Source organism: Aedes albopictus, chromosome 2 (genome assembly GCF_035046485.1).
Source record: "Aedes albopictus strain Foshan chromosome 2, AalbF5, whole genome shotgun sequence".
Lineage (NCBI taxonomy): Eukaryota > Metazoa > Arthropoda > Insecta > Diptera > Culicidae > Aedes > Aedes albopictus.
This window is the reverse complement of record NC_085137.1, coordinates 302,752,231-302,776,696: the sequence shown is the minus strand read 5'-3', so window position 1 is coordinate 302,776,696 and position 24,466 is coordinate 302,752,231. Positions and strand designations below refer to the sequence as shown.

Here is a 24,466-nt window from a genome sequence, read left to right as displayed (position 1 = left end):
TTTTTATGGCAAATTTGGAAAAACGCTTAGAAAACAACAAACAGCTTCCTGAAGTCTGGTGGAGATACGTTGACGACGTGTTTAGCATTGTTAAGAAACATCTTTTACCTGAAATCTTGAACAATATCAATAATGCACACAAAAACATCGAATTCACTTGTGAAATTGAACAGAACAACCAACTACCATTTTTGGACATACTCATCGTAAAACAAGAATCAACACTTTCCTTCGAAATTTACAGAAAACCGACACACACTCAACGCACTATTCCAAATTCATCAAATCACTCACATCAACACAAAATTGCATCCTTCAATCACATGATACACCGAATGCAGACACTTCCACTTAGTGAAACAGGAAAAACGAAAGAACTTAATTACATTTTCGAAACAGCACAGTTGAACGGTTACACAAAACAAACAATACAACAGATCATCAACAAAAAGACACAACAACAATACAGACGTTCTTTGACTACACTGACACGGACAGAACCTACACTTAAACGGATAACTGTGAACTACAACAATGACACCAAAAAACTCCGACCAATTCTCAGAAAGTTTGGTTTTGAATTAGTTTTCACAAGCAAAGCTAACCAACTTCAAACTCTCTTAGGATCTACGAAAGACCCGTTGGACAACTTAACAAAATCTGGTGTTTACAAAGTAACATGTAATCACTGTGACAAAATATACATAGGACAAACAAAACGCACACTTAACACACGATTCAAAGAACACATAACGGAAGTATCAAAAGCACACAAAGACACAGACAAGGGACTCATTCATCATTTTAAATCTAAAGTTGCTGAACATATTTTCAATGAAGGACATTTTTTGAATACTTCAAATATTAAACTCTTACGACACATTACAAACCCATGGAAACTTGACGTTGCAGAAAGTTTAGAAATTTACAAACAAAACAATAAAAAACTACTTAACAAGGATCAGGGCAATGGGTACACGTGGCTGTTTAAATTTTTACCTAACACACACAAAACATTACACAATACACAAAACACAAATTGACTACCTACCAAATCGGCAGGAAAAAAAAAAAAAAAAAAATAACAAACACCAATTGACTACCTACCAAATCGGTAGGAATTTTCCTAGTTTTAGGTATCTTATTGACACCCTGTTTTCTAACAGGTAGATACACCCCCTTTTTTACAAATCTGTACCTACAATTTTGTACCTACATTTTTTTATACCTACACTTTTACCCACACACGTACCTACACATACACTCCTAGTATAAATACCACAACGAATGCGAGGTTTTCTTCAGTCGAACACTTGACACTGAAGAAGTCTGTAAGTCACAGACGAAATAGGCCTATCTGTCCGAAGATAAGCACAGTAGTAGAATTAAAAGGAATTTGCTCGTCCTTTCTAGTTTTTCTTTAAAAGAGTTATTCATTTTTTATTTTTCTTTTGCAAAAGTGAAGTATTAGTGAAGTGTTTTTTAAATTAAACTAGAGTCTGAAGTAACAAGTTCTACTAAAAGCTCTAAAGTAATAGTAAAGTCTTGTAAGGTGATATAAAATATTATTGGTGTGTAACAGAGTTTTATAGTTAAATTTTGAAGCTAACGCTTGACCAATGAAAAGACACATTGTTAACACCGATGAGTCTTGGCATTTGGACGAAAATGACTGCAATACAATTGACGCATGAGTACATTAAACAATAATTATTAAAATATGAAACTCGTAAAATAATGGACATAACTATTTCATGAACTTAAAAATGTCCAACCTTCAAAATATTCAAATACTGCACTTTTCAATAAAGCAACAACTAAGTAACTGATATGGTAGAACATAAAACAAAAAAAACTTACTTGAAGTTTGGAAATGCAGGAAAATAACTGAAAACTTGAAAAGAACCTAACAAATTACATGGTCAATAGGTACTACAAAAAAAACTATTTTCCCACTTTCTATCGTAACCTTCCGGGTAAGTTTTTAACAGTAAATAAATAAATTATTACTAACAAAACTACACTTTTCAATAAAGCAAAGGCTAAAACTGATATGGCAGAACAGATCAATATAACACAATTGACTCTCATTTTGGACATCTACGTTAAATAAGTGACAAATTGAAAAGACCCTAACAAATTTGCAAAAAAAGGGAAACAATTTTTGTTAAACACAGGCCAAAACAATGTCAACATATGCCTACGTACTTCTGTGTGTTGAAACAAAAATAGAAGCTCATAGACACAAACGTAAGGAAACGGCGCGGTGTAGAACATCAGCAACACTACAGTTACAGTTTTTTTTATATTTTATTTTATAAAATAGTACGTATTGTACGCCATATTACTTAAAATTTTACAAAAATATAGTTTTCACAGTCAGCACTGCGTGACGAATGAGTTTCAACGTATCGTTACAATGTATTCATTAAGGCACTGTTTATGGAGCTGTGCTCGTCTATTACACTGCAAAGCAACAATACATTTTTGTGCGTTTCTTGGTGATTTTCTGGATTCAATCGTTTTTTTTTTTGGGAGTTTATCACTCTGCTTGATTCTGTCGTCGTTTCTTCCACAGTAATTTCATATAGTAGACCGTTTCCTTGTGCATATGCTGCCACAACAGGTTGACCATTTTACCTAGCGTTGGTTCGTCGTCATTCCGGGACCAGTCCAAAATGAACTGATAAATTCTCTGAAATCATAAATAATAATTGATCATTAGTATTGGTAGCTCCAACTAGAGAGTACATCAGAAGTGACGATAGCTCGGGAACTATGCTGGCACTTGTTAACCCTTCAGTGATCGCGCTGTTGTATTTTGTTAACGCGTTAAAAAAGCCCGCTTTTTCTACTCAGCATCAGTGTGATGCTGAGACGGAGGTGGCGGCCAACCGTGCGACTGCCGGAAACTCGAATTGCTTAAATATATTAGAAAATAACATTTCAAAACATGAAATGGAAGCTAATTTTTATGTTTGAGATTAGTGATGTACCGAATAGTACTATTCGGCCCTCGGCCGAATACCGAATATATCAAATTTTATTATTCGACGAAACGAATATTCGGCCGAATAGCTGGTCAGACATTCGGCCGATTTTCTTGTTAAAAATCTCATGAAATTATTATGGATGGCAAGATCGTTTACAAGGAAGTACCGTGAGGTCGCCATTCACCGCTCATGCCCCATTCACCGCTCATTTTGGGTCAATCATACAAAAATGATCAAATGTTATTAAAGTATCGTAACAAAAGTGAATGTAACATGCTGTCACTTCAAAAAACTTTCATTTCACTAAGTTTTTATATGGGTGTACCTGAAATCATGTTCTCAAAAAATATTTCTCACACTGCGCTGCAGGACAACATGGGAACTGTTTAGGGCAAACAGCAGAAGAAATATCAAACAGGTGAAACCCGTTAAAGATTCCATTTTGACAAAAAAGGATGAACTGAACGTCATGAATCATCAATACTTTGATGAATAAAAGTTATTTTGTTTTTATAAATGAATAGTTTCTGTGATTCCATGGAAAAATAATCCAGTGAGCGGTGAATGGATCCATTATGAGCGGTGAATGGATGCATGAGCGGTAATATTCATTTTTTCGAATGTAAACATATTTTACAATCGTTTTATATTTTTTCTATAATAACAACATAATTGTTGAGTTGTTAACGTAAATTAAAGTGCAATATTCGCAAACGTCGATTTTTAATGTCATATAATTTACGAAAATGCCGTTAAATGAGCGGTGAATGGCGACCTCACGGTACAATTTGACAGCCATGATCTTCAGAAACGTTTTTACATCACAGAAAAGGCCACTTTTCTCAAATAAAATGCCCCCGAAAATCCACTTTACAATTAATTGAATTCTTGATTCAGCGTGTTGTTGCTATGTTTAGTCATTATTCGGCATATTCGGCCGAATAATACATTTAATATTCGGCTAAACGAATATTCGGCAAAATCGAAAAAAGGCTGATATTCGGCCCGAATATTCGGCCGGCCGAATATTCGGTACATCACTATTTGAGATTACTATTTTTAACCAATTTGTTGACATTCTAATTTTCTGTTTTCATTGTCTATTTTTTTTTTAATTTTTATTTTATTGATAAAAGTCTAATACAAAATAATAGAAATTTCACGTTCTATGGTTTTCGTGCACACTACGCCTTTGCAGCAAAAAAATACATTAATTCATTTACCTCGGATAACGTTTCGTTATCACATTCAAATGCTTGTACTTGTCCGTCCGAGTATTCCAAAATCCTTGCGAAATTCTTCCATTCGTAACCCAGATGCCGGGATATGGTAATCATCATTTCCGTATCCAACTCATCCTCACAGTCCATCATTTGTCGTATTGTGTCGGACAGCTTAAGGTTTGCCCATTTTACTGGCCCGTTGATGTTGCTGGGCGACCTTGTGCGCTCTTCTTCGGTATTGGCCGAGTTGAAGGTAAAGCTATTACCAATATGAACGTTTTTGGCATTTTTTATTTGGAAAACCTGGACACCTGTTGCATTGGTGATGGATGTCTGTGGCGCTGTTAGGGCGTTATTTTGCACATTATTAACAATGTTCTGTGTCAAAGCCCTTGCCGTTGGGCTTAACAGTTGTTGATCTGGTGCAGTATTCTCCGGGATTACTGAGTTTATCTGATTGCCATCGGATGCTGATGTACTAGGAACTAGCTGCGTCTCTTCTGGTCTCGTGAGCGCAGAAACATTGCTCGCACTGTTTGTGTTATCACTCTTATCGTCGTCGACAGCTCTATGTGGAATGATCGCTGCGTCTGTTTCCAGTTTTGAATTCGATTTTGTGAAGATATTTGTGAAAATGTTCTTGAATTTAGCCATTGGATTTACTTTTTTGGTTGCTTTGTTCCAATTATAAAACACTGTACCACTTTACTACCAAAATATTCATGTTTCGCGTAAATAGTAAATCACTGGAAAAGTCAATGATTAATTCTATTTGTCATATCAATAGACTTAATTGACGTACAGATGAATCCGTACTGAGAACCTGGATGAATTTTACTAGTAAGTATATTGACGCTGACAAGTATTGGAATATTTGAAAATAACTATTGTCTGTTTGTTGATGTACCCTAGGATATCTCGATAACAACATGAGGTAAACTCCATGCATTCTTACGCGCAAATAAAAAAAAAAATCGTGCTTCAATGGGTTACATACTATGAGATGATAAAAAATCGAACTTTTGTTTATTGCTATCTGAAAGTATAGCTAGACAATACACATTCAAAATTTCATAAAGAATAAAAGTTACAGCCCATTGTAGCGCGCAAGGACAAAGCAAAGCGTGAAACTTTTTAACACGATTATCTCGAAACATTTTCAAAAAGTGCCGTTACGATGATCACGATATCATAAAAACTAGTTGGCTAATTTGCAAATTTGTTTAATTATTCGTATTTCAAATCTCGAAACGAACCTCGTTTGTTACCTTTGATGGATTGAAGGATTAGAGTTCGACAAAAATGAGTGCGACCCGCGAACCACACATATTTTCTCACTCCATAGAGCAAATCTCGAAATAGGGTGACTAAAGCCATTATCGGTCAAATTGCTTGAAATTTGGGCATATAACTCAGCTGGGTTGGAAGGGATTTGAATCCAACTCTGAGCTCAACAGGTTTAAAAAAAAAACATGACGAAGAGAACAAAACTGCCGAAAATACGTATGTTCCCCTATTTAGAATATTATTGAAATCGTTATCGATAGTTAGGAATAACGCCATGCATTCGATTAAATTGGCAGCTATTGCGCGTTTCGTCGTATATTACCGCAATATCGCTCACAGATCGTCGTCAGTACATACATCATATTATCATGTACGTGTCTTCTATGTACAATAATTGCGGAAATTAGCTAAGGATTGATCGCGTAGAAGACACCGACACGGTTAAATGCAATCGCGCATATCTATTAGCGTGTTTGCACAACTTTACACGATAATTTTTCTTGCCACGCATAATATCTATTTCTTTAGACACCTATGATTTCTTTCTAGTCAAAAACGCGGGAAAATTCCAAGCTCTGAGCACCACTGAACTATACAGTCAGCAAACATAGCAGTCATAGAAAGGGTACATCGGATTTTCTGAAACTGAGTGACCACGAGTGAATAGATTGCTTGATAATACAAAACGCCGGCTGACAGCTGTTCCAAGATAAAACAAAACACAAGGAACAGAATAAAGTTAGGGTGCTTTACAAATTGTTATGTAGTTCTTCGAAACATTCGTGCAAATGGTGTGAAATTAGCTAAAATGCTTGTTCGGATTTGGCACATATCGCTTTACCTTTTCTTAGTTTTCACATTCGCTCTTGCTATATTTTGCTATGGATTTTTTCCGCTTTCGTTTTCACCGTCGACCAAATCGAACATTACCGACCTACCAGGATCGTTGGACAATGTGCAGTAAGTTGTGATAACATTTAAAAATAGGTAGCTATAAAACATTTTTTCTGTATTAAAATCTATTTTCTAGGCTTAATACCAAATCTTACAAGCCACGTAATTCGCGGGCTGTGCTGATGGTGATAGATGCTCTCCGAACGGATTTCGTTTCCCAGAAGAACAATATGCCATTTTTAAATCAGTTGATCAAAGATGGTCGAGCATGTCAGTATCAGCTGCAGGTTCACCCGCCAACAGTTACGATGCCCCGAATCAAGGCGATGACTTCGGGAGCCATTCCAAGCTTCCTGGATGTAATACTGAATCTGGGGAGTCCCCGGGTTAAGTTGGATACCTTTCTGTATCAAATGCTCCAGTTACAACGACGGATGGTCTTTTATGGGGATAATACGTGGACTAATATGTTTCCGAATTATTTCTCTCGTAAAGGCGAAAATGTGGATTCTTTATATGTTAACGATTTCTATGAGGTAAGATGTTTGCGAATTGGATTTCACACGGAGAAGACTACTGAACAGAACCGTTATCCGGGATCAAATTGATCACTTTGAAACAATTTTCTGCGGATAACAATGCGAGAGCAATTTGTTCAACAAATGTTAACTGCCGTGAATCACATATCTGTCCCATTTGCATAGGAAATCCAGCAAAGATGGGACTGATATGCGATTCACAGCAGTTAACATAAAGTAGAATACGTAAATCATTCATTGTACTTCTGGTACTTGTACAGGGCGATCAAAATATTACCAATCAAATGCGAATTGAATTTAATAACTACGATTGGAAGATGATGATTCTGCACTTCCTGGGTCTAGACCACATTGGACACGTCGAAGGACCATTCAGTGACAAAGTACCGGGAAAGCTGAAAGAAATGGACAGTGTCATCGAGGAAATTTATGAAGCCATGAAAATATGGGTTTGTTTGAATATGTTGCTCTTGGATTTTACATCTTTGTAACAAATGCAATTCTTTGCAGGACGAAAAATATCATTCCAAATCGTTACTAGTGATAACCGGTGACCACGGGATGCGTGACGCAGGCGGACACGGTGGATCAACGCATCCGGAAACGCGCGTTCCCCTTGTGGTGCTTGGTAACAATTGCTCGAACAGTGCAGACAATTTCCTACAAATCGATGTTGCTCCCACATTCGCCGTACTGATGGGAGTACCTATTCCATATTCCTCTATTGGATCGCTCATCAATCCGATTCTGAATCACATTCCACCATTGGACAGACTGCATGCGATCTATTATAACACCAAACGATTAATTGAAAAGTCAAAAGTTTTCTATGGAAACGAGCTGAGCGAACAAGGTAAGTTTTATAATCGTGTTTCCAATTATTTATGAAAGTCAATAATGCAAGTACTTTTTATTGTAGATTTTTTCATTCAGTACAAAGAAGCTAAACTATTGCATTCGATGTATTTGAATGACCAAGATGATATGAACCTACTACAACAAGCAATGGGAAAATACAATACTGCCAGCCGAAATTTGTCAAGCCTCTTGATTAAACACTACATTCGATATGATATTCCCAGTATAGTAATTGGCATCATACTGGGCTTGGTGGTATGTACTTTCCGAATAACAAGCTCCATTAGCCTGACATCAAATTTTAATATCTACATCAGCATCACGATTTTTTTATTTCTACTGTTGAACATAAGAAATCATAGCGATTTGAATGTTTTTCAACTGCAAATGCTACTTTGCATTAACTAACACATTAAAAAATGTACATGAGACTGAGACAATCAATTTTTTTTAAGTACCGTGGGCTGCCCTAATTTCATGCGGGTTCAAATTTCGCTAACTGATACGATTTAGAGATCATAATCATAGAATTGATTGTTGAATTGACCATATTTCACTTTCGTCATTAGGAAACGAAAACTGGACAATTGCACATTCTGTTTTATGATTATAATATCTAAATCTTATCAGTTAGCGAAATTTGGACCCGCACGAAATTAGGGCGCCCCACGGTATGATGACGTAATAACGTTAAATTCAAACGTTTTCTGTCGTTTTACCATGAAACGTAGAAACATTTGAATCAAATGTATTTCTGGTGTTTTCAGATTTTAATTCAATTTTTTTTTCTGTTGTTGAACGTTGGAATACATTGCGATTTAGGTTTATTTGATAATGTTAAAGAATCTGTTCCGTACTAAAACGGTGTTTTTAAAAACAAGGTTTATTTACAAAAACTTACTTCATTAACACTAAAAATAGGACATCTGGTGTACTAGATTTGTAGTATGAGCCGGATTTTTGTTTGGTTAAATGATACATTTTCCGTGTTTGCAATGAAATGGTGCAAACAGCGCTAGCGTGGGTAATATTTTCGTAGAATTTTCTGTTGTTTGAACTAAAACTTTGGGTAAATGTGTTGTTGTATTATCAATTTCTGGCCTTTCAAGGTTCTCTGAAGTTGTACATATCTAGGTTGATATTGTTCAGGGTTCCTGATTTCCACTTTGCATTATTTTGCGTGTTTGGTTGTCAGCGACGATAGCAAACTCCGGCGAACGGTAGGAAGCCACACTTGGAAATTATTCATAACTCCACATTCGCATCGCAAGCGATCCAGCAGTAATGCGCGATTCGTGAGTGATACGAGTGATATTGTGCATACGATGTTTTCGAAAAATATTTATATTTTCTTTGCTAATCCAGCATTTCAAAAAATGTATGCATTACATGCAGAAATTCTCTTCTAATTATGATAATAGCCGCTTCGATCGCTCACTATCATTCTTCAACATTCGCCATTCATTCATTCGCTTCCGATCCAAACTGCGACGAACAGCAACGAATATCCATGACAAGCAACTTGCGCATCGGTTTCTACTGGTGATGGGATTGCGTGTTTGATCACGATAATCCGTTTGTTGCATCTTTCTCGATTCGCTTCAGAAAAGAGGAGTGAATATGAATGGAATCAGGCGAATGTACCGATATTTAATATTTCAAATTCTAATTGTGAAAGTACTCACAGAACACTATGTTTCACTCTAGAGCAATGATGTCAGATGAATTACCGTGACCGGCCCTAATTCTGCGCAGTCCCTAATTCGGCGCACTTTCTCATATATACAACAAAATCATGGACGCTAGTTCAATATTAGCTTCAAATATATTTTTTGAATATTGTTTCAATAGTAATAAAATAGTTTGTGAAGAAAAATGTTTCAATCTAACGACCATTATTTTGTTAAAAAATAAAATGGTGTTGCAAGTACTGGAAATTGCCTGAAATCTGTGTCCGTTAGCGAAGCTGCTAAGAAGTTGCCTCATCAACTGAAGCATTTTGCGACATAAATAATGAAGATAATGTCTGCTTTTTCTTGTGCATCATGTACTGCTGTGTTCGAGGAATCAGAATCAACAACAACATTTGAGTTTTCTTCTTCTTTTCTGAATCTTCTTGTTCTTCTTAGGTGCGCAGAATTAGGAACCGGTATTAAATGGTGGTCCTAATTCTGCGCAGACATTTCAACACTACGTTTTAAACATATAATTAATAAACAAACGTCATATAAATGCCACCATAGTTTGTCATAACTAGGATATTCTGTTTCCAGCAATCCGGTGAATGTAATTACGTTTTAACAAGTTAGTTTAGAAACTTTAAGGGCTAATTTATGCTTCTTGAATTTTTGATCCGATAGTTCGAGTGGTTAGTCTCACTTGTTTTAAACATTTGCTATCAACCTCGGAGGAAAATTTATGTATTCATGCAAACATTCGTCAAATGCGACATATAATGCGAGTTCATATGGAATTTTCTTAAACAGAGGAAACCCTGGAGTTTGACAAGAAAGAAGTCTCAGTTTGTAAACAAAGATTGTGCCACCTTTTCATGGCACAAAAGTTTATATTGCCTTTATAAAAGCACTTTAAAGTAAATTTTACTAAAATTTAATGAGTGTACATATTATGCGGATAACTGAAAAGCTTTATATACTAGTATTCGTTAATGCTACCAAATACTTTTGCGTATCATGATGAAAATTCACTTTGCTTAGTAATCAAAGTGGGTAGTATCAATGTTGGGTACATGCAAAGTTCCAATATGGTCGTAATGTCGTATAAAAGTTGAAAATGAAGAATTCGGTTGAATTTTGATCTATGAACCATGTTCTCATTACAATGTGTTCTCTTTTTAGAGTTTTTCCCATGTGCGCAGAATTAGGAGCACTAGTGCGCAGAATAAGGAACATTCTAAAAAAGGGTGCGCAGAATTAGGAACAAAGACACACTTTAGAACTTCCATGATTTTACATAAAAATTGTGTGTTTTGTATGAGAATGATATTTTTCCCTTATTTACAAAGCTAATAACTATGCGCGGTCAAAATTTCAGCCAAATCGGTTCGATTTGGAATTTATGACAGCTGATTGAAATTGAAAAAGTCTTAGGTGTGCAGAATATGGGCCCTCCACGGTACACTGTTTAACGAATCCTAGAAAAGATAACAATGTTTTTTATTCCTGATTAAACATTATCTTTCTTGCAGACTACCGGTTTGGCTACAATGCTTTGTATGATCCCATATGAAATAGAGCAAATCGAGTTCCAGCCTAAACCTGAAAGACTGATGTTTTTGTTGATTGCTGGCGTAGGAGGAAACTGTTATTTTTCAGCACTCGATGGGATAGAAACTGACATTCTCCGGTATTCTTTTATTAGCAACCTATTGTTTACATTAATATCCCAGTGCATTGCGATCCATTGGAGTTTACTCGAAAGCATAGTTACTCTCTTGAGTATAAGGAAAATGGCCAACATTTTCAAGTTACCTGGATGTCTACTCGTGTTCGGTTGCATTGTCCACATGTTGTCACTAGCCAGCAGCTCCTTCATCGAAGAAGAACATCAAACGTGGTACTACTTCAACAATTCATGGTTTCTATTAATCACACTGATCGAGTTCAGGAAAATGAATCGCACAATCAGACAAATAGGAGACAGTAAGAGCAACGAAGTGCTACTATCGCATTGTAAGTGGGAACGAGTACAATTCTGCGTCAGTACAGGTCTATTCTTCTTCGGGCATATCTTGCTTCGGCGGTGGAACCAAACTGGTGACAAGTGGCAACATGTTCCTGATGTTGGCGATTGGTTCGGAAAGGAAGATAACAAGTTTTGGCTGAGTTTGATATTGTTCTTCGGTAAGTTGTAACGTTTTTGTCGGTTTGGTTTATAACAGAAATTATGACGAACACATTATTTTCTTTCAATTTTTAGGTTTGTGCTACCTTCTATTTTCCATTGCACGTTTTACCGGATGTCTAACTATCATCCTGAGTTTGACGGCTTGTATGCTAATCTATTATTATAGAGTTATGATCGGCTCAGTTAGTTTTTGGAGCGTTGTCCTACCAAAGTAAGTATTATCTCAATTGTGCTACTTTTTTCCCGAATGCCAGTTCCACAAATGTCGTTTTAATGATTGCCTCATTACCCTCATTACACAGCGCAACATTTTTTTTTGTCTCAAGAGCAAACTTATGTGTCTCTGACAGATTTTGGGTCGCTGAATCCGAATCCGGGCTTAGATTTGCTCCAGCACGTCACAATTTTGAGCTATACCTCAATTTATAGGCCAAAATATGCGATTTTGGGCTTTTTTGACTGCAAGCCATTAAGCATGGAAATATTTTTTTTAAGTAATCAAAAGGTGAAGTGGTCAATTAACATCTAACTTAACGACTCATGCAAAATATTTCGTTTTATCAAATCAAATTCGATAGATTCAAGCATTTAATGTTAGTATGTAAACTTGCATGCAACTTTTTAAGGGTGACTTGTATGCGCGCTGAGGGTAGTTCAAGATTCTGAGGGTAGTTCAAAGAATTATCTCACTTCACACATTAGAAATAACGAGCAGCAATATTGCCATTCTTCATTCAGCTGTTATTGTTAAAAATCTTGTGTATAATATACTACAAAAAGCCTTTATTGGTATGGGTACATAAGATGATTTATTTGGGGTCATTTGGGGAACCGACAATCGTGGAAAAAAAAATGCACAACCAGTGTTTTCATAATAACGTTCATAACCCAGGAAGCTTATATCACTGTACTATTGTTTTAGACACGACTTCTGCATTTATTTTTTCTGGATAACCCTTATGGAAATATACCTCATAGCGTTGCTTCCTAGAGTGTATCGAGCTGTGAAGCGTCAAACCGAACCTAAAGATAGCCAACTTCTAATCAACTTTTTATGCGTTATACTACTGATCTCAGCATTTATTCATAAGCCCCACAACGTGATCCTAGTAGGAGCGATAGTGTCTTCCAGCGGATTTCTGGTTCAGAGAATAAACAACATAGCGAAGAGTAAAGCGGAAAATATGCTACTCAAAACTGTTGCGCATTTTTGGTTGGGAAAAATGTTCTACTTTTATCAGGTAAGTTCTAAAGCTTTTTATAATAACACTTAAGTTGGAATAAAGCCTGTGTCCGAATTAATTTTGACACAGAAAACACTCAGCACAGAAATGCGTCGGTGAAATCGGCCAAACTTTTTATACTGAAAATATATCTACTGCAAATGCTCCATATTTGATGCGATTTAATTTTTTAGGAAACTTTGTACTGTGATAGTCAAACCATCAGAGAATATAAGAAAATTAAGTTCAAAGTTGATTAACATATATTTCATCATGTTATAGAAAGTTTTCGTGGAATAAATGAAGTTCCTAAATTGGCGCATCGATTTTGCCAATGTGCCTAATTTGACGCACGTGTTCCTTCCTTATTTGACACATTCGATAAAAAAAAAATGTTAAAAAAGACGGTAGTGAAAACGATACTAATAAGGATAAAAACAATGAAACGAAGTATCTACCGGCGCGGAAAAGTTACAACCAATTTTTATTTGCATTCAGGCGTAACCAAAAAAACTTGTGACAAGTTATTGAATATAGAAATTGCTAACACCTGACTTTTTTTTTCAGGGTAACTCCAATAATCTGGCTACCGTAGATCTCAACGCAGGTTACGTGGGACTGAGTTCCTTCAACTTTGCGCTGGTGGGATTGTTTCTCACCTTGAACACTTTCAACGGACAAATCCTGAGTTTTCTAATGCTGGTTTACCATTTAGCTCGTGGAATTGCGCAAAATCCAATCATCAAGTCTGCGGCAATCGAAAAAAGGGAACCAATCGTGAAACAGTATTTAGTGAAGGTATTGGGATTACTAATAATGGTTCCACTTACGTTCTACCTTCTGGTGGTCGCGCTGATGCGGAACCACATTTTTGTGTGGACTGTATTTTCACCAAAAATTATTTACGACTGCTTCTACACTGTGATGTTTTTCATTCAATTTATAGTTATCAGTTGTATATTTTACTAGGTTAATTGTCGATGCAACTTCGGAATTGTTCGGATTAGTAAAACTAGTGTCGACTTGTATTGGTTTATAAAAAAATGTTGCTTTAATGAGAATAAATGAATTGTTACTAAATAAATGTTGCGTCAGACTTTTTAATCACTTAAAAAAAAAAAACTTAAATCATATTACTTGCCTGTAATGCATAGTGCACATCGTCAGCGCTAATGTTGAGCAAAATCTTCTGATAGATATCGTTGCGTGAATTTTCGCAAATCAGTAGCCGCGAAGCTCCTAATCGGCTGCAGATGGCAATGGCTCGTCCTGGATTGGGTACCGTTATGCCATCGAACGTAGCCAACACTTCAAACTGCGAATACACCCCGAGGAAGCTGCATTCTTCTATGCCGGTGCGAGTTACCTGGTGGAATGAAAAACGGATACAAAATAGCAAACATTAGGTAAATTCATGTGGTCGTTTTCCAGAGCAATTCGCTTTGAATTTTAGAGGCGACTGATCGAATAAAGTTTTCAGCAATCCTGAAGCAAGATTCCACGGGTTTCTAAGAGGAATAATGGGCCATTGTCTGATCTTTACCCCAGATGATTAAAACCCTTAAAAGATGTGGACATCTTTTTGCATAGTTATACTTATAGTTTTTGACACAAAGGGTGGATTTTCAAAAACAAAATGTTTTTATCAAGGGGATTAGTTTTGCTATCATATGCATATATGGAGATTATGTTATGCTAGAACATTTTGGAGATATAGCTGCAAATGTAGTGTACGTGGTAGTCATGACCTGGTGATGTTCTAGGAAACTTAAAAAAGCTCTGAAGTTGTGAATGTAAGGCCTTTACCTGTAATAGTATATCAAACTAATGTATGCATGTCAGAACTGATTTCATTAGATCCATGCATGTAAATCAGAGTATGAAAGACTAACTGCACATCAATGGCGATACCTTAGGCCATCCAAATCATTCTGGAGTTAAGGCCTTTATATCTACACCGGTAATAACGCATCGGTTGCCGGAGAAATATGTTTTGAATTTGAAATGATGTACCAACAGAAGTGAACAAACATAAGGTTTTGCCCATTTTATTTATACAAATAGTGCAAGCCATGGGAGAGAAGTTTCCAGATCTCAGGGATATCTGAAGTCACCTTTCAGTATTATGTGGTTAAGGCCTTCAGATCTATACTCGTAACAAAGCATCCTGCACGTTCAAAACTTGGTGTAGTGTGTTTAGTAGACATAGATTATGGATTCAACAATATATCATATAACTTAAAGCTGTTCTAGATCATCCAAACCATTCTGAAGCTGAAATATACGGTTTCCTTTGTAATGACATATCAATAAAAGTGCACTAATAGGGTAGAGCGGGGCAAGATGAGCACCCTAAGGATCACGTTGAGTTTATTGAAAGTGAATACAATTTTTCAAGGTACCTCTAGGTAGTTCTTTTCTATATCATGTTATCTACCACCCATAAACATGGCAGAGTTCAAAGTTCACAATAAGGATGATTTATTTGACTAAACAAAAAAGATGTTTTATGGTCAGTTCGAACATGCTGCGGGGCAAGACGAGCACCCCTAAGGGGTAAGAAGAGCACTTCATTAAAAACCTAATATTTTAACTATAAATTGGCCAATACAGTGATTGATATAGCAAATCTTGTTTATAGCTATGGTATCACGTTCCAAAATTATCAGTTTCTCTTTAGATTATTAAAAAAAATGCTGGCCGGAGTCGACACCGTCGATGCAAGCATTGAACGAGCCAAGAGATCCTTCAGGACTTCCTGTGAGATGTCAGCGAATCCGCTCATCGGAGCACTCTTTCCTCAACATCTGTGATACTAGTTTTAAGATAATCTGAGATCTAGGGTTTTTCGCATTCTTTTCCCTAAAATAGCCGAAAGTAGCTAGTAATTTTTGTTCTGTGTATTTATGTCTCATAATATGAATTGAATTATTCTCTCAGTTGAAAGGTAAACCAAATCTCTGAAGTGTAAATGTGAATAGTAGATATAAGAAAGTTGAATTCTGGACAAATAAATTAAATTGAATTGAATTGTAATACTTTATACGAAATGACCCGAAAAACATTGAACGATTATGTATTAAGTGGCTTATTTTTAGAAATTTGCGCAACCAAATACCTAGTTACAGAGGATACGGAAATCTATGTTTGGCACTATTGAGTGGATTACAATAATTTCAAAATATTTTCTATACTCCCATCAGGGGTGCTCATCTTGCCCCCATATAGAGAAATAACTAAAATTGAATAAATTTTAATGTTTGTTGTTAGAAAATATTTTCTAATATAACTAAAAATGTTTTGTAGTATGCTAGTAATGTTGGCTGATAACTAGAATTATGGTAAAAAAATGATTCTGACGTAAAAACCTTATTTTATTTTGATGATTTCTTATAAGAGAATACAAAAAATCCATGCTATTGACTAATTTGACGATATTTTTCAATTCGTTCGTTATGAAGTAATGAAGTACCTTTTTGAGGTTTACAAACAGGATGAATTTTATTCTAACGGATTATGATGTTGTTTGGACAAAATTCATCATAAAAGTAGTGAAACGGAGTGGTCATACGCGCCAACTTGTGACGTAGTTGGGGGGGGGGCAAGGCCTCTCAAAATCAACGCAATTCGGAAAATGTCGACGCAGTTTATTCTATTTAGGTATATTCACGTGAAAACCAGTACATTGAGCTTAAATTAAATATTGTCCAATTTTGGAGAGCTTCGCCAACCCCCCCCCCCTGCTTTTTTTTTGTCATAAGAAGGTAGAAAAGACATGAAATGAGGCGGATGATTGTTTATTTACACATATTTTTATTATAGTTACTGTTTCTTCTGGTGTTCGGCCGTTGAACGCCGTTCGGCCGAACTATGATCAAAATAATTCAGAGGCGCGGCAAACTCTAGATTACATTCTAGCCGACAATATGATCATCAGAAATATTTCCTTCTTTCAATAGTAGGCTATTGTTTCTAGTTTTACCATTAAGGGATCATTTGGCGTTCAAACTGTGAATATTTTTGTCTGCGATTTTTCCTTCTTTGAAGCATAGGCTATTCTTTCGAATTATACAATTAGTCTATGGTTATACTGCTATAGAAAATAATGGCATCATCACTTAAGTTCATCATTCCTTTTTCGGCCAAACGGCATTCGGCCAAATGGCGTTCGGCCAAATGACCCGGAACCGTTCCTTCTGTAGAGCGAGGTGGACCACGGCGGACTGACCATGCAGTGGAATCACAACTGATTACAGAACCAGGGAATCGGTCCGGGGAACTTTCGGTATTCGTGTATACAGTGGGAAACGACGCACACTGGGGCAGAACGCTGTTATGGATAGACAAAACTTCTAGTGCTGTGGATATCCATCCTAGAGGTTTGGTGTCTTCAGAGAAGTGGAGAGAAGTGTAAGAGTTTGCACTAAAATCTGGTTACATGATATTTGATCTAGACAAGTTGCAACTGATCTAGATCAGTTTTAGCTTTTTATAGAAGCGTCCTAGAAGGAAACTTTCTTCTGCAAAGTTGTTTATTCTGCTATTTTTGACATTTCTTCCGAAGACACTCATATATGATAGGGTATCGCGCCACTTGGGCGGTGGCTTCTATATTCGTCTGTTTGCCACTATAACTCAGTCAATTTTGAACCAATTGACTTGAAATGTTGTACACGGGTACTATACCTATACCTATCTCACCACATTCCAAAAGTTGTGTCAATTGGTTCAAATTTGACTGAGTTATAGTGGAAAACAGACGAATATAGAAGCCACCGCCCAAGTGGCGCGATTCCCTATATATCGGAAAATTGATTCACATCATGTTTGGAGTCCAAAAAATTGGCCTGAATTGGGTTCTTTAGGGGTATCTGAATTATTTTATAATCGGTTCCATATTTGCGAAGGTGTTCGACCGCACATTGATAGCACCGTCCTCAACGTACACGGGTATTTATTTTATGCTGCAAATGACGTGTGTCTTGATAGTGCTTGGCGATGTCCATGTCTACCATCTCGACGCAAACACAGTTTCGCACATAATGAAACTGGACTTTCGGGTGTGCTTTAATGTCCAACTTTAGTTCCTCGCATATGAATTTAAGAACTGCTGGTACTTCAGGTGTTCTGGGTAAAACACTGAAGTCTACCACTAACGTGTTTTCGCGTTTTGCACTCATGACGCACTTATGACGAAATCGATCGAATGAAAGGGACGCGTCCGGTTAGTGCAAGCTTCGGCTGTCAACTGAATATTTAATTCACTTAACAACCCAATTGCTAATTTTCATTTATTTTCATGATGATTTCATAAGCCCCGAGTTACCCCACTTTTCTTTCCCCATAATATCGATGCTAGTGGTATTGACATGTTTTGGCCAAAAAATTAGCTGTCTCCACCTGCTGCTTCATGAGTTATCAAATAAATTGTGGATCACCTTCAAGTTATTTTAATAAGAAAAACTTCCATTTTCCGTGATTATTTGTATTTTTGGTATGGAATAATCTATTTCATATTTTTTTTGCTTGGTTTCTAGCTGCACTCTGAATAGAGTTGAAACCTCTACACTAGACCCGAAGATAGAAAAGTGTACGTAATCTTTCAGAAGCAGTTTGCCAGCCATACGCGGAAAATGATATCCATTAAGACACTGTTGCAAACTGACTCAAAAAGTTACGGTAGAAGATTGGAAAGTTTTCAATTTGGTCAGTCAGTCAGGATTTGCCTATGTAGTGTTATGGTCACACGGTTTGTGTTTGTCTTCTTGTTTGATTTTGTGGTATTGTTCAATATGTATTTCTCCTCGTTAAGTCAGTTGACGTAAGTTTTTTTTTTTCATCGAATCAATCGAACCCCGATTGTTAAAATATAGTCGATCCTGTGTAAAATTGTTTTCTTGATTTCGCTGATCGTTTTCTACTTCTCTGTGTTCATCTCTTGTGTCCTTAAATTGTCATCGGTCCAAAACCCACAGAAACATGTAACTGAACTTCTGATATTTTTCTGTTGGTGTCATAATACCATCTAAGATATAAACAAAAATACGCCAAGTTGGTCAGTTGATTGCAATAAAATTTTGAAATAATAAAGATTTTTTTTTTATTTGTGAATTTTAACTTAAGCTAATTCTTCACACCAAATAATAAAGATTGCTTGTCAACTATAATGTATTCATCCCCCTACAAATACTATGAAAAATATTCAAATTCATCCAATTGTCCTATCGGTCCTACCTAGATAAACCATGTCATTTTCTCAAGCGTAGCCTAGAAATGTCAACCTAGCCATACACAAGTAACGTTGTTCAGTTAATAAAAAGCAGTCAGTTTTTGTCCAAAACGTCACGTCGAACGCATTGACGCCAACAATGCGTTTAAGTGTTCGCACGTTAGCTTCGAATTTATCAGCACAATTAAGTGCTGCAAATCTCCTTCCCACTATTAATTCTTCAGTCGATTTTAATTGCTTTATTTGAAGAAAATATGACCAACTAGCATTGTAAAAATTCGAAAAAGCGACTATGACATTAATAAATTACTAATCAAAATCAACCGAGAATCGTGGGAAATAGAGCCCTAACAACATTTTGAAGTCAGCTGGCTGTAAAAGGTTCCAAAACCTGTCACAAATCCTATAATGCTTTTATTAGGATTTGTAACGACCATTAAAACCTTCTCAAATCCAACCGACTTGGAACTATTGCTTGGGAATAGACTCTAATGAGCCACGGCGGTTCCTCCGTGTTTATCAAACATGTCTGATGCATATGATCAGCCATACTCCATCTGCAGCAGCCGGTTCGTGATGAACCGTTGGAGGCGCATTAAAGTGGTAAAAAGGTGATATGTTACACTAAAGAACACTACATAAGGGGCCGTCCATTAATTACGTAAGGGTTTATTGGGGGAGGGGGGGTTTGAGAAATCTTACGCGCCATACAATTTTTTTGGGTTCTCATACAAAAAATCTTACTAGGGGGGGAGGGGGTGTCGGAAAATCGCAAAAATTCCCTTACGTAATTAATGGACAGCCCCATACATTACAATAATCAAAATGAAACTCCTTCACTTTAATACCGTCAACCCCTGCGAACTTGGCCAGGGACCAAAGCATGCAAACTTGCATTCTTTAATTAACGTACAGTCGAATACGCTCCTTGTCTCTGTATTCCAAGTGATCGATAAAGAGAAATTGATTATTTTACTTACGCGGTAAAATTCAAGACACCACATGACATGAGTTGAAGAATAATTATTTCATCAAAATTCCCCAATGTATGAATACGAATATCATTTTGCTTGCGACATGACATTCATAATTACAAATATTCCGTATCATCGCTCAAACTACGGCTACAACAACCCACTGGACTCATGCATTCGAGCATTTAATGATGTTTCAAACGTGTACGATTTCAACATCACGAAAGCTGTTTTTAAAAACCGGATTAGTCGAGTAGTTTAGTATTTAAGATACATTAGATTAAGTGCAGTCTGTACGGTTTTTTTTTTATTATCGAAGACGGTGTAAATAAATAAATAATTTCTATAAGTTTCAGTAGTTGATTTCAATAAGAGCAAACATACGATAGTTATGGCTTTGATGCAATGGTATTCCTAAGCAAAACTTATGATTTTGGAAAGTGTCTAGATATACAATTTTTGCCTTCTTAATCATAAGTGAAATTTATGGCTTTCAACAATAATCGTAGTGTCACCAAATTTTAAGGGGATCTTATGCTTTTCCCAAGTTTTTTTTTGCCTCAGTGTAGTTATACTGTTCCTTCGAGGCCGAAGCTCAGGGTGGTCATATTGCCTCCTAACCTCTTATATATCATCTAGAACCAGAAACGGATCGAAAAACAAAATCCATTTCCATCCCTTCCAACTTTCACAGCACAGTGTAAATCTACAAGTTATGCAACCGAGCGAACTGTGCCGCTTTACAGTAATCTTCCCACAATCTATCACTTTACGTGTGGCATCACGTATCAATGCCAAAAGAATAAAACAATTCCCAACAACACTCCGACATCCGCCTGAACTTATTCAGATGCAGAACTCCGCGATCTGTTGGCAACAAGCGATTGCAATCAACACTTTCCTCCCATCCCCACATAGACCTGCAACCTGACGTAGCAGGTGCTATTGTCGCCTATAAATAGAAGATCATCAATGCTTACACACTGAAGATGCCTGTTCGTCCCAAGCAGTTATCTCATTGGTACCTTGTGTGAGTCAATCATTTTTTTGCATTACATTTTGCAACATTCATAGCTTTATTCGGAAATTTCAACGAATAGCTTTTGTCAGTTAAGATTCAAATGAGGTGGCGAAATGCTCAAGCTGCTCATTATGCCCCGCCTACCCCTAATACATATGTATTCGAAATATTGAAAGGATCCAGTAATAGTATATATACTAACCTCAGATGTGACTGCCTGCAGAAACAGCTGTTCCAGTCTTGAGCAGCTTTTGATTGTCTGCACTTTGGCGCTGGCAATCATTTCGCCGAGAGCTTGCTGAACATGGCCCATGGAAACGCTGATGGACCTACCGGTCAGCTTCGATTTGTCGTCCGCTATTTCGGTCGCCCGGCGACAAATGTCTAACGCCCGGCGAGCATCCCCGGAAACGGCTGCCACCTTACGCGCCACCAATTGGACGGCCTCCGCATCAAAAGCGGACGTTCCAGTCAACCGGGCCATCACGATTTCCTGCAGTTGTCGGAAGTTGTACGGCTGAAAGGTGAGCCGGGTCAATCCCAATCGGGAGGAAATCTTCCCCATCAGCAACCGTTCCGGAAGGTCCATGGTGTTGGCAATGGTGATGACCACCAGCTGGGCCGAATTCAAGGTGGGCCAGTTGAGTAAGTTGTAGACGACATCCTGGCGGCGATTACACAAAATGTCCAGCTCGTCAACCAACAGAACGGTCGTTACACGGCGAGGCGCTTTGGTGTTGAATCGTTTTTCAAGCAGATTATAGGCCTGTTCCCAGGCAAGCGTCTTTCCGGTGAGCTGCCGATAGATGTGAACGTAGGCCTGTCTGGGTTCCGTCAGTCGCATTCCGTTGATCTCCACAAAGTCGAATCTGGGAATTTCCTCTTCGTCGGCTGAAGCTTGCAGCGAACGAATTACAGCCGTCGTTGTGGCCGTTTTGCCCGTTCCTGGAACACCGGAAACGTACATGCAGCCGCCGCAGCCATCTATAATTTTTCCCTCAACGAAGTTATAAATTTCGTTGTATTCCTTTTCGCGGCACGGAAGACTAGTGGGCACTGCCGAGACATGCAGTCGTTCACGGGCCATTGCCAGTTGATTGTCCAGCGCAGTCTCCACGGGGGCCGCTCGACTGTGAATCGCAGGTTTTATGGCACCCGAGCGAATGAGTTTTTTCTTCGCGGCACTACTCGGAGTAGTGGTCTGTGGAGTCGCTTTGCCATTTGCCCTGGATCGAGGGGTTCTAGCTTCGCTGGAGACATATTCCGCCATTTTGGGGGTTTGTACTATTTTCCGCGACATTCGTCGGCCCTCTGTGAACTCTTCAACAATGTTTGAAAGTTGCAATCGTTTCGGAGTACCGATCATTTCAGAAGTTTTGGTGCTGGGTGTTTTGAGAATACTCTTTCGTCGCGGTCTTGTAGTTGGAGTTTGTGAACTCTCGTCCTTGTTTGAAATAGGTCTACTAGATTTTCTCGGTGATGTTTCGCTATTCAAAGGGTCGGCATCCTCTTGTGTGGACCTTTTTCTGACCGATCTTCTCGTAGTGGGCGTATCGCATCCAGATCTATGACGTTCCGACACTTTTAATTTTATTTTCATGTCCGGAGTGTTTTTAGAATCATCTGTAACAATTGAATAGTTCATTATTTCTTCACCTCCAGACGTGGGTGATTCTCCTCGAAGACTATCGTTTAAGTTTCTGCGAAAGTTGCCCGATTTTCGCCTGGCTTGGTTCATTCGTGCCATTTTATTTGGTGATACGTTCTCCTCATCGCTTACGTCGATTGCGTTTAATCTTTGTGTGACACGCGAAAGATCTTTCTTGTAATTAGAATAGTCTTCACTGTCGATTATCTTGACCACCCACTTGTCTTCGCCCGAATGAAATTGGAAATTTTCAACATTTTCCTCTATGGCGTCAACATTCACAAACTCAACCGATTTGGATCGCGTTAGTCTTAACTTTGGAGTCTTTTGTAGTTCTTTTGATCCAGATTTACCAACAGAACGAGTATTGGGCGGCTGATTCAAAGATTTTCTCTTACGAGGTGTTGTTTCTGTTACGGAATCAATTAAAGGTTCCAAATGGAATTTTCTAGTGCCATTTCTAAGGAGTCTATAGCGCGCTACAAACATTGGACCCTTAACTGACTTTTTGGTGACTAATTCTGATGCAACGACCCCAGGTTCCGCTATCTCCACACGACAATGGTCGAAAATTGCGTCCACATTTATATTACAATTGAAGCGAGAGTCTTCAATAATTTCGCGATCAAAATCAAATGTATAGTTGTCATCATTTGAAATACTTTCAGGCAAATCGATAGGTCTGCAATACCATTGTACGACTGCTTTGAATGGATCACTGGAGTTCTCATCGTCAATTATTTCGTACATATGTTCAATGCGCGCTATATCACAACTCTCGATCGTTCCGGGATCTGCTTTGTCAAAGTTGGAAACCAGTACATAGTTCCCAATCTCTAGGGTCAGATGTCCAACGTAACATTTTCTAGAAACAACATTAAACAGTTGCTATGAGTCTAATTTAATTATATTTTAATTATTCCGCTTACCTGTAAAAATACTTGTTCTTATTTTTGTACGAACAATCTAGACCTTCCGGCACATACTGGCCACCGACCCAGGTGATGGCAGTTTCATTATTATTGATTTTGTTTTTCATTGTAAAATTTAAATAAAAACACTTAACTTTGGAAATACTCTTTTACGATGTGGTTCACAATAATTGTTTAAATTATTTAAACTTTTGTAAATCCCGTAGATAGGTAGATGCACTAAACTTTAGATTTTTGTTCTGCTGGTAAAACAATTAATAAGTGGCGCCTTCGGATTGAACTACGCGAATGCAAACACTCTGACGGGTCTGCAAGATTGCGCGCTGTTTTGGTACATAGCTGTCAAATTTTCGCGCCCACCAACGATTTTACCGACCAACCGGTTCAATCGCGACGTTAAGCCCGTTAAGCAGCCATGAGCCTCTGTACGAATTTGCCCTGTCCTGCTCACTCCCACAGAAAATTTAAAAACACCGCGCACAGTAAAAGTCACATTTGACTTTTACTGTGCGAACTGTTTTCAAATTTTCTGTGGGAGTGAGCAGTACGCCAGATTCGTGCAGAGGCTCATGGCTGCAGGCCTTTTTTCCAGTTTTAGGCCTTTCAGCCCGCCCGATTAGACATTGTACACGCTCGTTGAAATCTACTCAGAACTGTCCATAGAGTTCGACTCGATTTTTTTAAGGCTCAAAAATTTTGATTATTTAATAATTTTCCGCACTCAGCCAAATTAACAGCTTAAGATTTTCTTAAGGCCTAACTTATGAAACAGCCTTTA

The 24,466-nt window shown here is 37.6% G+C and overlaps 3 protein-coding genes across 3 annotated transcripts; 1 reads left to right on the top strand and 2 right to left on the bottom strand.

Annotated features, from left to right (window-relative positions):
• Positions 1-2,291: 2,291 nt before the first annotated feature.
• On the bottom strand, positions 2,292-5,003 carry LOC109430681 (protein immune deficiency). Its single transcript, XM_019706760.3, has 2 exons — positions 4,217-5,003; positions 2,292-2,695 (listed from the first exon to the last, which is right to left on the bottom strand). Exons 1-2 carry the CDS (start codon positions 4,868-4,870, stop codon positions 2,543-2,545), a joined length of 807 nt encoding a protein of 268 aa, XP_019562305.1. The 5' UTR covers positions 4,871-5,003; the 3' UTR covers positions 2,292-2,542.
• Positions 5,004-6,080: 1,077 nt separating this feature from the next.
• On the top strand, positions 6,081-13,968 carry LOC115270239 (GPI ethanolamine phosphate transferase 2-like). Its single transcript, XM_029879506.2, has 9 exons — positions 6,081-6,463; positions 6,534-6,933; positions 7,197-7,385; positions 7,447-7,789; positions 7,856-8,049; positions 11,003-11,657; positions 11,734-11,872; positions 12,584-12,902; positions 13,452-13,968. Exons 1-9 carry the CDS (start codon positions 6,312-6,314, stop codon positions 13,851-13,853), a joined length of 2,793 nt encoding a protein of 930 aa, XP_029735366.2. The 5' UTR covers positions 6,081-6,311; the 3' UTR covers positions 13,854-13,968.
• LOC115270213 (origin recognition complex subunit 1) lies at positions 13,922-24,003 on the bottom strand. The gene is made up of 3 exons (XM_029879473.2): positions 23,686-24,003; positions 21,311-23,621; positions 13,922-14,250 (listed from the first exon to the last, which is right to left on the bottom strand). The coding sequence occupies exons 1-3, from the start codon at positions 23,793-23,795 to the stop codon at positions 14,008-14,010; spliced, it is 2,664 nt and encodes an 887-aa protein (XP_029735333.2). The 5' UTR covers positions 23,796-24,003; the 3' UTR covers positions 13,922-14,007.
• Positions 24,004-24,466: the final 463 nt, after the last annotated feature.

Bases quoted from the DNA above. Each gene is read 5' to 3' on its own strand.
- LOC109430681 (XM_019706760.3), bottom strand. From the start codon at position 4,870: ATGGCTAAATTCAAGAACATTTTCACAAATATCTTCACAAAATCGAAT. The intron at 2,696-4,216 runs GTAAATGAATTA...TTATGATTTCAG, and splicing joins ATAACGAAACGTTATCCGAG to AGAATTTATCAGTTCATTTT.
- LOC115270239 (XM_029879506.2), top strand. From the start codon at position 6,312: ATGCTTGTTCGGATTTGGCACATATCGCTTTACCTTTTCTTAGTTTTC. The intron at 11,658-11,733 runs GTAAGTTGTAAC...TTCAATTTTTAG, and splicing joins GAGTTTGATATTGTTCTTCG to GTTTGTGCTACCTTCTATTT. The intron at 12,903-13,451 runs GTAAGTTCTAAA...TTTTTTTTTCAG, and splicing joins AAATGTTCTACTTTTATCAG to GGTAACTCCAATAATCTGGC.
- LOC115270213 (XM_029879473.2), bottom strand. From the start codon at position 23,795: ATGAAAAACAAAATCAATAATAATGAAACTGCCATCACCTGGGTCGGT. The intron at 23,622-23,685 runs GTAAGCGGAATA...TGTTGTTTCTAG, and splicing joins AAGAACAAGTATTTTTACAG to AAAATGTTACGTTGGACATC. The intron at 14,251-21,310 runs GTTAGTATATAT...TCATTCCACCAG, and splicing joins TGCAGGCAGTCACATCTGAG to GTAACTCGCACCGGCATAGA.